This window comes from Manis javanica, chromosome 2 (assembly GCF_040802235.1).
Source record: "Manis javanica isolate MJ-LG chromosome 2, MJ_LKY, whole genome shotgun sequence".
NCBI classification, from domain to species: domain Eukaryota; kingdom Metazoa; phylum Chordata; class Mammalia; order Pholidota; family Manidae; genus Manis; species Manis javanica.
This window is the reverse complement of record NC_133157.1, coordinates 143445604-143459046: the sequence shown is the minus strand read 5'-3', so window position 1 is coordinate 143459046 and position 13443 is coordinate 143445604. Positions and strand designations below refer to the sequence as shown.

General features: G+C 38.2%; 1 protein-coding gene and 1 non-coding gene across 5 annotated transcripts; both read right to left on the bottom strand.

The window, feature by feature from the left end:
• Nucleotides 1-6050: 6050 nt before the first annotated feature.
• On the bottom strand, nt 6051-12251 carry RPS20 (ribosomal protein S20). 4 transcript variants are annotated; one of them, XR_012128179.1, is made up of 6 exons: nt 12155-12251; nt 10186-10310; nt 8505-8568; nt 7353-7757; nt 7034-7133; nt 6051-6266 (listed from the first exon to the last, which is right to left on the bottom strand). XR_012128179.1 is itself a non-coding variant. In XM_017658953.3 (4 exons), exons 1-4 carry the CDS (start codon nt 7353-7355, stop codon nt 6084-6086), a joined length of 360 nt encoding a protein of 119 aa, XP_017514442.1. In that variant the 5' UTR covers nt 7356-7509; the 3' UTR covers nt 6051-6083. The 4 variants fall into 4 exon arrangements, 1 of the variants encoding a protein (XP_017514442.1); XR_012128181.1 differs by having other exon boundaries at nt 10186-10402; nt 12155-12217; XR_012128180.1 differs by having other exon boundaries at nt 10186-10332; nt 12155-12210.
• Nucleotides 6831-6894, bottom strand: LOC118968594 (small nucleolar RNA U54). The gene has a single exon (XR_005056327.1). It is a non-coding gene; the product is annotated as a small nucleolar RNA U54 (small nucleolar RNA).
• Nucleotides 12252-13443: the final 1192 nt, after the last annotated feature.

The window sequence follows — 13443 nt, the reverse complement described above, 5'->3', positions numbered from 1 at the left end:
TGGATACTAAATATATGTAATGCAGTGCTAGCCCAATATTTTGAATAAAGAATTTATGCATTCAAAAAAAAAAAAACTGAAAGAAATAACATACAATCCAGTAATTCCACTTTTAGGAATTTACCTGAAGAAGACAAAATCCCTGATTTGAAAACATATGCACCCCTACATTTATCACATTGTTTACAATAGCCAAGATATGGAAGCAACGAAAGTGTCCATCAATAGATGAATGGGTAAAGAATCAATGGTACATATACACAATGGAATATTATTCAGCCATACAAAAGGTATAAATCCTGCCACTTGAGACATGGATGGACATAAAGGGTATTATGCTAAGTGAAATAAGCCTGGTAAAGAATGACAAATACCATATGACTTCACTTATTTATGGACTCTAAAAACAAAACAAAATAAAATGAACAAAACAGCAGCAGAGTCATAGACAATGAGAAGTGACTGGTAGTTATCATGCGAGAGAGGCTGGGGTGGGTGGGTGAGGAGGATGAAGGGGATAAAAGGGCACAAAAATTCTCAATCTTAACATAAATTGCTCACAGGTTGGTAGTACAGCCAATGATTCTGTAACATCTTTGTTGACAGAAAGTAACTGCACTAGTTGGGGTGAGGATTTAATAATACGGGCAACTGTTGAACCACTGTGTTGTATACTTGAAACCAAAATAAGATGTGTATCAATTACACTTCAATAAAAAAAGGATATATCACTGAAAATTTTGGAAATATTTTTGAAAGTATAAAGGGGAAAATAAAGTCACTTCAAATGCAAAAAGAAAAAATAGCAAAAGAAAAAGTGGAATATTCACAAATATGTGGAAATTAAACAGTACACTTGAAAAACCAGTGGGTCAAAAATTCACAAAGGGGAAAATATCCTGAAACCAATAAAAATGTAAATAAAACAAACTTATAGGAAGAAATGAAGGCAGTATCAAGAGGGAAGATTATCACTGTAAATGTTTACACTTACAATGTAGAAGATCTCAAATCAATAATCTAATTTTATAACTCAACTAGAAAAAGAAGAATGAAACTCAAATTTAGCAGAGGAAAGAAAATAATAAAGATTAGAGAAGAGATAAAATAGAGAATAGAATAACAATTTAATAATCAATAAAATTAGAGTTGAACTGTTGAAAATATCAAAATTGGAAAACCCTTCGCTGGATTAACTAGAAAAAAGAAAATACTTAAAATCAGAAATGAGATGTGGGACATTATAATTTATGCCACAGAAATAAAAAAGATTTTAAGAGAAATCTATGAAGACTTATACACCAACAAATTAGATAACATAGAATGGACAAATTCCTAGAAATAAACAACCTACTACTACTGAATTATAAAGAAATTAGAAAGTCTGAAGAGACTAGTAAGGAGATTGAATCTTTAATCAAAAAACTTCCAAAAAATGCCAACAAGCATATGAATAAACACTCAACTTCCCTTATCATTAAGGAAAGGTAAATCAAAACACAATGCGGTATCACCTCACATCCATTAGGATGGCTACTATCAAAAATGCAGAAAATAAGTATTGATGAGGCTGTGAAGTACATCCCTTGGTGGAAATGTAAAATGGTGCAGTGCAGCTGCTGTGGAAAACATTATGGAGGTTTATCAAAACAAAAAGTTATACTATATTATCTAGCCATCCTACTTCTGGCTATACACCCAAAAGAACTGAAATCAGGAGCTCAAAGTTCTCAAAGTAGTCCTGTGTGCACTGTAGCTTATTGACAAGTCAAAATGTGAAAGCAACCCAAATATCCACAAAGGGATGAGTGGATGAAGAAATGTGCTATATACATACAATGGATTATTCAGCCTTAAAAGAGAATCTTGTCACATGGCAGAAGAATGAACCTTAAGGACATTATGCCAAATGAAATAAGCCAACCACAAAGAGACAAATACTGTATGATTCCACTTATATGAAGTAGCTAAAGTGGTCATATTCATAGAAACAGAAATTAGAATGTGGTTGCCAAAAGCTGTGGGGAGGGAAAATGAGCTGTTTGTCCAGTGGATGGAGTTTCAGTATTACTGCAAGAAGGAAAAGTTCTAGAAATCTGTTGCACAGCAATATGAACATTAACATTACTGAACTGTAAAACAAAAATGTCTTCATCTTTTCAAGTTAGACACTGACAAATGTGTGTATAAAATGTCTGGGATTAACCAAAATAATCTGAGGGTTAGCTGGGGAACAGGACGGAGTTACACATGAAATAAGACTGGCATCAGTTGACAATTCTTAAAGCTGAGTGGGTTCACTATACTACTTCTTCTACTTCTGTTTGAAATTTTCCAGAATCAGGAGTTAAAAAAACCCCGCAATTATCAAAATGAAAAATTAAATCAATGAAAGTGTTAGATGAGAAAGCCAAGGACATTTCCTACGTTGTATAATAAAGACTAGGAGAGGATAGATAGAAAGCAAGCCAAGAAACATACAGGACCTCCAGGTCATCCAATTAATAGGAGTCCTAGAAGAGAAAATGAAATGGAGGAAAGAGCTAAACTCATGATTGTTTTTGTCCTTTGGATGTTACTGCATTTCCACTATTGGTAGGAATATAAGTGGACACAACCATTTAAAGGCATCAACTTGATTTTATCTTAAAATTAAAAATTCTGATGCCCTTGTCCTATACCTGAAATATCTACTCCTTTTATTTTACCCTATAAAAACATTCATACATGCACATACTGTTCTTAAATTACTTCCTAATTTATTATCAGCCACTATATAAAAATATCTACAACCAAAATTCAGAAATTTAACTTCCAGAAATTGATCATCCATAGTTGCACAAGTGAACAGACATATTAACAATGTATTTATTGAAAGTGCTTTTAATAGCAAGAAAATTGTGAACTGTTAAGACCATCAAAGGTCTGATTTAACTAAGGTGACTTCATGCAATGCAATACTCAAATTAGGTATGTGCAGATATAGAAATGTTTCCCAGAGATATAAAATTTATAAAATGTTTATTATTGGTCTTTTTATATTTAAAAAAATAGGTATAGATTTTGTACAGCTAGATGAAGAGAAGATAATTACACTTATATGTACATGAAAGGTTCTGAAGAATACAGTATCAATACCTTTTGGGGTGGGTTCTACATAAAAGGAAAAGCAGTTTATAAACAAAATGTGTAAGAGGATTGTTCTCCCATTCTAAGAGCCTAATTTGCTATGAAAATGAAATACATTCTTCTTAGGATAAAGGAAATGGTTAATTTAGCTCCTCTTAGTTTTGAAAGATCAACCTTTGGTTTTGCCAGGTTCTGCACAATAGTTAAACTTGGTCATTTTTTTGATGGAGGATGCAGTTAGAAAGGCCATGCCTCTGGGGATTCAAGTATACTTCTCAGTGTCCTTTGAAGTGATCTGACCTCCATCAGCCAGCAGTGAACTTAACCTGTGGGAATCAAGGTCACTGTGAGAAATCTATGCCTTTAGTAAGGCCAGTGTTGGTATGGTTGAAAAATGTCTCCCAGAGAAACAAAGGAACACCCACGTGCCCTTCACACAGTAACCTAAGTATCCTCATTTTGCACATTAGAAATGGGACTCAAAGAAGTCAAATACATTATCAAGCACACATAACCAAGTAACTTGAGGTTGGAGCATATCTGACTATATGGTTGGGAATTTCTTCTTCTACCTCTTGCCTGTTCACTTTCTATCCACAATGCCTGCACATACACACTTAGTGATGTCAGGTGAAGAAATGATCCAGAAATAAGCAGCCATGGTGGTTTCTGCTGCCTTACACTTAGCTCCCATTTCTAAAACAGAAGCAGTATTGTGAATCCAAAGGGAATGAAGGACTGGAGAGGCCTCCCATTTTCAACTTTTCTTTACATCCCTAATCCATACAAGCTGGCTTCCAACTCTCAGGACCATTCACATCATTAACACTATTAAACCTACCTTTAGTTCATTACTAATAATATTCAAAGACCCTGCAAAGTTATTTCCAGGTAATTATTTTTGAATGCTTAAAGAACTGCAGTTCTCAAAATTTTAAGCACTGGACTTTAGCTGTTACAGGCTAAGTATTGCCTATAGCTCAAGTACAACTCCAATTATTAGAATGTGAAAAATTACAATTGTTAACATAGTCATTTCTGGCACACATCGATTAAAATTCACACTGCATGAAAGCTGCAAGGCTGCTTTTTCATCTTATTTACAGAGGCAGTTTTCATAAAATTAAGCTGTTTTCAACCAGTTCTCAGGGTACTGAGTGTATGCCAAAGCCTTTTTACCTCAACAGAGGTCATTAGAATAAGCGCGTATATACTTCTATCTGGGGTCCACAGATTAGCAGACACTAAGATGATCTTAACTGCTACTAAAGCAGCTCTTAAGCACTCCCTAATGTACAAAATGCTTAAAACTTGGGTCAGAAGACAGATTACTGTCTTTTGGTTAGTAATTCCTCCACAGACTACTTCTAGTTAAACCAAGAACACCAGCTTCTGTAGAAAGAGTGGATTACTGCTGGCTTCAGGAGCCTAACTGAACACTAATACTGTATACCATTTCTTTTCGAAATAGTATGTTTTTTGGACAGTCTTAGGTTTTAGTGTTCTGATTTGGCTTAATGCTGTTATGAATGGTTAACCTCAAAAACTTTTTATATAGTTCATTTGTATTTTAAAAATACTTCAGATTTTGTGTTCAGCCACCTCGGCATAGTTCTTTCCATTCAGTTCCACTCAAATCCCTTATGTTCAACATTTGGCTTTTTAGAGACATCTGCTGAGAGAAAAAAAACGAGAGACTTGGACACTGTAAAGGAGTGGCAGGGAAAAGGCTAAGGGATGGATGAGGATTCCAGTATTTCAGTGATCCCGTAGCTGCATGGCAGACCACGGATGGAGAAAGGGAACACAGAATGAGGCGGCTATTGTGAGGTTGTATTTTCATTTTAGCCATGTCAACTTCAAGCTGTGTAAAGTGGTCTAGAATACAATTAGGAAAAATCTGAGCTCAGGTCAATTTGAACATAGATGGTTAACTGAAGTCTGCAGACGCATATCCATAAAAGTTAAGGCCTAGATCCAAACGGAGATGAAAAGTGTGCACTTGCATCCTATTAATAAATGTTAACATGAATTTTCCAAAGAGAATTTTGTAATAAAGATGTCTTTATCAGACATTTCTGCAAGTTTTCTCTTGAAAACTAGGCACTTAGGATGTCCATCTGATTATCAATTTCGTAGTAAAAGCTTTAATACCTCAATGGGGCACCAAGAGGATGGATTCCATTCATGAACCCTTTCAGATCTCAGCTATGCTACTATCAAACTCCAGGACATTGGCAAGTTAAACCTCAATTTCCTGATTTACACAATGAGTACTCAAGAAAGCACAAGCAGAGCTTAACAGTTAAAAAGTAATTGCAAGGACTATACATAAAATATACTACAGATATAACCTAAAATGTCAACAAAAGTACTGGGATTGTTTATTTTCCACCTTTTAATCTAAAGGCTTATCAAGACACATTTGTAAAACTGATTACCATAAAGGCCAGGGTTTTCAAAACATTGAAAATTTGCCAAGTTTAGTCTTTAGCCTGTCTCTAAAAAAAGTAATGACATATTTATTAGCAGAGCCACAACTGGAACATCTCTTTTCCCAATTAGCTACTTGCCCTCTAATGCACTCGGTTCTTCTCAACCTAGTACTATACACATTGGGATCACCCTAGAAAACTTAAGACTTGTACCACCCTGTATCAATAAAAATCAGAATTACTGGGGTAGGACCCAGACATATAATTGCTTCGGAAAAGCCCCAATATATAGCCAGTTATGAACCACTACACTAACATTCATCCATGGCAAGGTCTCATATACAGCTTAGTTAATAGAACTCTGTTCTCAAGTGATATCAAGTATAAAATGCTTTAGCTTTAGTGGCCTACAGGAAATCGAACAAAAACAGACTACCCATCTAATATCTAAGATTTGTAGGTATTATGAATAAAAGTCAACAGAACTTAACTGATAACCAATTTATTAAAAAGGTTGATTTAAGCATCTGCAATGGTGACTTCAACCTCGACTCCTGGCTCAATACTGATGGAAGTAATCTGCTTAACAATCTCAGAAGGACTGTGCAAGTCAATGAGACGCTTGTGGATCCTCATCTGAAAACGATCCCAAGTCTTAGAACCTTCACCACAAGGTGTTTTTCTTGTAGTGATTCTCAGAGTCTGCAACAAAAGACAAAGGAAACCACATTCACGGCTTTATGCTTATCCCCAAGCCAAGTGGAAAACCAGTTCTTAAGTATTCCACACGAAAATTTCCCAGGGCATTCATGACATAAACAAGTTTTGAGGTTAACTATAATTTTATAAGGAAAAATCCATTTTCACTCAGCCTGGACAGCGCCCCGTTGCCAGCATCTGTAAAGCACCATAGCCTTACACACTAAACAAAGCAGCAAAAGGCTTGACAGTTGCTTCGAAAAACAGGTACTTAACGGGAACCAAATGCTACCAGTAATCTTCATTTGCGTTTGTTGTATTATTACCATTAGATAAAACTTTCTGCAACTGAACTTTTTATCCCTACAGGGCAAATCTATACCAAAACCGTAAGCAACTCCTACTTCGTGCCTCTGCGACTTATTTTACCTTGGTAGGCATCCGAACCGGTCCTTTCACTTTGAGGTTCTTTTCCTTTGCACCTCTTATCAAGTCAGCGCATACTACAGGGAAATAAAAGCATCTCAGTTCGTTCAAAATAGAGTCATCTTAATAAATTTGAACTGCTGTTGGCTCAGAATAGCGTATAAAACTATCACCAGGTTCAATAGTCATTATCTCCTCATCGCCAACTATGATAATCAAAGTGTGGGTCATTCTTACTTTGCTTTTTTAATCTATAAACAATCTGTCAATTTTAAATCAATTTTTTAAAGTTACAAGTTTATCGCCTTTTGTCCAAAATTTTACCCCGAAACTACTGTACTGACCCTTCTCCAAAGACTTTACGTTGCGGCTGGTCAGAGTAATTCTAATTCGGTGAATCGCCACCTCCGGTTCCACGGGGGTCTTTCCAGTATCTTTAAAAGCCTATTATTACACAAAAGAGAAAAGCAGCGAAAACTTTGAATGTCGGTTTCGGAGACGAGCTTCCTTCCCGGGTCCCACAACTACGCCAGCCCGTCTACGGACCAGGTGAGCCTCGTTCTCTTACAGCCGTCACCCATCCCCTCATCAGACCCCAGGAGCGCGCGCCCCCGGACTGAGTCCCGCCGCATCCTGCACGAGCGGGACTGCTCCCCGACTCACCATGGCTGCGGCGCGGCTTCCTGACCGACTTGTTCCTCGGCAAGAGTGAACAGCGGTGAGTCAGGAGCAGGAGCGGGCGGAGTAAATCTCCGCTACACCATCTACCACGTCGTCTTCAAAAAGAAAGGAGACAGGTCTGCGAGGCGCTTATATAGCTGCGTCGCGTCTGCATCCGGGTTCCACACGCTTCTACGCGCTGCCCCGGAAGAAGAATCGCCCCGCGGGCTCTAGAGGCGGCTGCGCGAACAGAGGCCGGAGCACCGTGGAATTGGCGGGAAAGGCGCAGCTGCGGGCGCCTCCTTTCGGCCCGGAGGAGTCGGAGCTCCTCGAGGTGGGTCTCCGTCAGCGCAGTCGTCACCGTCCTCTGGCCAGCAGGCCGAGATAGTAAGGGGATGGCGACCTGGGCTAAAACCGGAGAAACTCTATTCCCTAGTGCGCCTATCCTGGCTTCTGCAAAGTCAGAAGGACTCCAGCGGTTTTTACAATGCAAAATTTGCTTCCCAAACAAACGAATCACTCATTTTCTGAGCAAGTGGATCACAGAATAGCTGAGTTTAACTCATGTGGATATATTAGGAAAAATTACTGATAACCGGGGCATGCTATTTTTAAAACTATGGCAGTTATTTTTCATAGCCTGAAATATACTTCCGTGATATTTCATCTTCTGGCTTCCCAGACCGGCAGAAGCATCTGCAGTCTGTTTCTGGCAAGCACCTGAACCTGGATATGTCCCCTTCCGAGAAAGAGGTCAAAAATGCCACACTGTCCAGATGATCCTGCAGCATGCTGCGCATGTGGAGGCCCACCCTGGAGACCTACCCAGCCTATCTACCTAATTCTAAAATATGTTATCTCCTCTGTTCGGATAAAATAATACTGGATAAGACCCTTCAAGATCTTTCTAATTACTGAGCTTCTCTAAGTAATAAATTATGGAACCAAGTACAGTGGAAAAACAGAGTGGTCAACCGACCTGGGTAGCCAGGAGAGGGAGAATAACAAGGACATCTATGCTTATAGATGACTGAGTGGGTTAGGTATAATGAAATGGTGAGACAGGTTTTGATACAGGACAGAGGAGTGCAGAACTTCATCATTATACAAGTGAACCACTGAGTGCAGAAGAGTTATTTGCTCAGACACACCTACCTGGTGAATGACAGAGCTCTGACCCTCCGGTTAGGGCTTCTTCTTGAGCCTTTCTCTTAAGTTCCTTGGAGGGAATTTATACTTGAAACTGTATCAAATATTAACATTGATTTCCTTATTTGGTGATAATTGGGCATGGCTAATAGCTGGCCTTCTTTGTCTCACAAATAATATGTACTAGATTTTACTGCTTTTTAACAATTAATTTAAATATTAAATTTTGTTGATTTTTCCTGTTCAGTTATCTTAAAATGTCATTCATGGGCTGTAAATAATATATTAGCATAATTTGCAGCAGAAAATCTAAAAGCTTGGATTCTTATTTTTACTAGCTGTAACCTAAATGAGACTTCATAACTTAGGGCTTTAACTTGTTGGTATGGTTATCAGCAAAAAGTGACAAAAATGCAACTACTTAAGCTCTTTGGAATGTGAGCAGCTACCACTGCATTAGTACTAAAGGTGAAGATGATCTTCAGGAAAAGCTTATAGTAGTTAAGTTCTACTAATACTCAGGAACAAAAGAGTGCTTGAAAAGTACATCTGTGAGTTTTTCTTTGATGACAAATCTGGTTTATCTATTCTTTGTCTTGCTTTCCCCTTAAAAAAAGGAAATGGTGAACAAATTAACTTCCTTGACTATAGAAAAACAATTTTAGTATTGAAAAAGGCAACATATTGCCCAGCACATATGGGGAAAAAAATTGTTGATGTGACTGGAAATAAGGAAACAGCTGGTTGAGATAATATTAGACAACTGTAAAGAAAACTATCACCATTTTAAAGTTTATGACATTTAGCTTCAAATACTTTGCTGCAGTTTTCTCTTGAAAGTTAACAGCTGCAAATTTCTATTTAAAATATGGTGTTCTAATATTTGATGTAGATATGCATTGGAGAAAAAGTATGAATTAGCAATAAGCCAAAAAGAAGAAGAAAATGTAGTATGCCACCATTCAGAGATAAACAACCTAGTTATGCCTTCAGATATATGTATTTCTCTTTTTAAAAATGGACTCATACTCTATACACAGTCCAGTAATCTAGTTTATTCACAGAATATTTTGTCACAAAAAATACATTTCTGCGATACCCCTTCTAATGACTGAATTATATAGATAGTTCATACACAACTTATTGAACTAGTCCTCTATTTTTAGACACTTAGCATGTTTTCCCATTTTTTTACTCTAACAATATCATGAAGTACAGGCTTCTAGATCAGGGTTTCTCAGTCTCAGCACAATTGACATTTGGGGCTGGATGATTCTTTTTTTGGAGTGTCGGGGGGTGGGGCAGAGCTGTTCTTTGCACGGCAGGGTGTTTGGCAGCATCTCTGATCTTCACCCACTAGATGCCTCCCCTCCAGCTGTAATAGTTAAATGCATCTCCAGACATCATCAAATGTCCTTGGGGGAAAAAATCACTCCCAGCTGAGCACCACTCCTATATAGCTCATTCTTAATGTCTTAGATAAATTATTAGATATTCTTTGATAAATTTATCAAAGAATAAGTATATTAAAAATACTTTGGTATTAAATAAATTACACTTCGGGAAGGTTATGCCCAAATAGGTTCTTCTTCCAGCAGTACAGTGAAGATTTCAGTGTGAAAAATATAATTAAACACTCATTTTGTTTTAAAATTTAAAAGTATTCTTAAGTCCATTACAAACTTACTTTTTCAGTATCTATATCCATAGCCTTCTTTTACTAATTTTTGTAGTTCTTCTAAAATTATCTTTTAAGGGCTTTTACTGCAGGTATTTCTGTCTTTCTGTGGACAGCCATCTACTGGTGTTTTGCTGCAATGACAGTATCATCATACTACTTCCAAAAGGAAATTAACAGCAGTTAAAAAACACTCATTTCATGGTACATATCTGGATATTTACAACTGAAGTAATAAAGGCAAATTGTTAGATGAACGGGAATGAGTCTGTTCAGACCATTTTTTTTTACAGAATTCTTTACCTTATACAACTAAGTTAAAGTAATTTAATAATGAAAACCAGAGTACAAAACTTTGGTGGTTACCTGTGTTGTACTAGCAGGGGACCAAAATGTGGAGCCAGTTCCTTGTGGTTTATGAGGATGGCATGTGAGGACTTAGACCAGTACTGGGTATGTGATAGTAGCCAGCACTGTTGGAGGTGCACTACCTATATTAACATCAGGTTGTTTGAGCCTCACATCAACCTTGGGAGGTAAGTACGGTTATTCATATTTTATGTATAAGGAAGCTGAGGTTAAGTGACCTGCCCAAGGTCACAGGAGAAGTCAGTGATTTAACATGTGCAGCCTAATCTGTGGCACTCAGCCACTACACCATCTTATTTCTCAGTATGTGTTAGCCCTTGTCTTTATCATTACTAGTGGTACTGTATCTGAGAGGCATAAAATTATTTTATGTTAAATAAATGACAAAAAGGGCTTTCTATATTTCACTTAGGTTGAGATCAGAAATTGTATTGAGCTACTAATATATGTCCATATATTATAAGCTAGAATATCCATTTTTAAAAGTCTTTCATTTTTTAGTTCAAAATTCCATAGATATCCAAGGCCAGTTTACTCTATTTATCCATTAAAATTGTTCCAAAAGCAAGCAATGGGACAAAACTAGGGACACAGTAAGAGCTTTTCACTGAGGCTGATTCATAGGGAACCTAATTTGGGTTGGTAATTTTCAATCATATTGAACTGTAGAGTTCATGGAATTCTCTATAGGGGTGGAGCTGAATGTTTTATCCATGAGGCCTCACAGTCCCCTTGTCCCTATCCTCCTGTGTTTAGGCCTGCAGGCATAGATATTCTAATGTTTCTTGAAATACAACCTGAAAAATGACTGGTCTGTTTTTGTCACATAATATCATTTCCAGCTTTCACCACCCACTGATTGTACTACACTGCTTTTTTATGTTGAACAGCCTGTGGCTTGGTTCCCAGTGATTCCTGCTGCCTGTTTTTCATATCCTTGTGGAATCCCCTCCTCTTAAGTGTAGGAACCTGTGACTTGCTTCTAAACACTAGAATTTAGAAAAAGTGCTGAGTTGTCACTTACATAATAGGTTAAATAAGATTCTGACTTGTGTCTTGCTAGCAGTCTCTACCCTGCTCATCCTGATGAAGCAGGCTGCCTTGCTGGAAGCCACAGAACCGAGTGGCCCACACAGCAAGGAAATGAGGGCAGCCTGTGGCCAATAGCCAGTGAGGACCAGCAACCAACCATGAGATTTTGGCAGCAGATCTCTCCTTGGTTGAGCTTTTAGATGAGGCCTTAGCACTGGCAACAACTTGAGTGTAGCTTTAATAAGAGACACTGAGCAGAGGACCCTCCTAGGCTGAGCCTGGATTTCTGATCCACAGAAACTAAGATACAAATATGTGTTGTTTTAATCTGCTAAATGTGTGGTAACTTGTCCAGCGATAGATAACTACAGTAGTTATCTTTATCCACAGGGGATATATTCCAAGCCCCCAAGTGGATGTCTGAAACCATAGATAGTACCAAACCCTACATACACTGTATTTTTTCCTTTCCATACATACATAAGATAAAGTTTAATTTATAAGTAGGCACAGTAAGAAATTAACAACAGTAAGTAATAATAAAGTAAAACAATTATAGCAATATAGTAAAACTTACATGAATGTGGTCTCTTTGCAGTTCCTTACTGTCCTGTACTCACCCTTCTTCCTGTGATGATGTGAGATGGTAACACATGTAGTGAGGTGAATGATGCAGGCATTGTGACCTAACACTAGGCTATGACTGACCTTCTGATGGTATGTCAGAAGCAGGATCATCTGCTTCTAGACTGCAGGTGAGCACAGGCAACTGAAACCGCAGAAAGCAAGATGTCAGGTAAGGAGGATTACTGTCCTAAGTTGTATATACACATTTTTATCCTGATGAAATAAAATGAAAATGGTCTTCAAGGAGTCCCAAAAGGGCAAGCTGAGGCAATATGTGATCAGACATACCAAACTGCTTTGCTAATGTTGTTATAGGGAGCATAGAATTACAGGCTGGTTGTGTAAGAGATACCTGTCCTTGAGCTCCTTCTCATTGCCTTCATTAAACATGGCTTCCCTGTCAACAACGCAGAGGCTGTGCTTCCCCACAATCTAGAGGCTCCAAGAATTCATCCCACCAGCTCATCTCCAGGTACCTCTGACTGGCATTGTGCGCTGAGGAATAACCTTAGAGCAGTATTAATGCCTTTCTTAAAGTTCTTTGAGAGTCAAATTCATACATTCACAGAAAGATCTTAATTCTCCACAATTAAGCTCTTGATCGTTTGAAACCCACTTTTAGTTTAGCAGTTTTTTCCTACTTCTTTGATGAAGGCTTTCATTAGACAGATACTTCCAGGCTGACTGCTGTGTCCATGCAGAATTCTAGGCACTGAGAGTGCAATGGAAAACTCAATGCTTCATTCCTGCCCTATGGAGCATACATTTGAGTGGAAGAAACAGATAACTGTGAAACAAGTAAGAGGTGCAGAGAATGATAAATTCTATGAAGAAAATACCACCACATGAGTGGGTGGAGCATGATGGTGGGTGTAGAGGCTGTGTAGTCAGGGAGGGCCTACAAAGAGGCTCATCAGTCAAGTGTCCTGGATGCAGAGCTATAGAAACTGCTTCTGCGTCCCTTGAGGCAGATTAAAATGTTGCTTCTGTATCCCTTGAGGCATAAGAAAGTAGCAGGGCTGGAGAATCAGCCTTAGAAGATATGCCACAGGAGCAATGCCCCAGTCATGACCCTCAGCTGAGCCCTGAGGTTGTCAGGCTCCTTTGACCCCAGCTGTGCTGAAGAGTGGCTTCAGGACATTGTATTGAAGCTGTTACCCCTACTGCCCCTGGAAACTGGGTCTACATGCTGCTGCAGCCATGACTCCTTCTAGAAGGGCTTCTACATGGTTCCTTGTT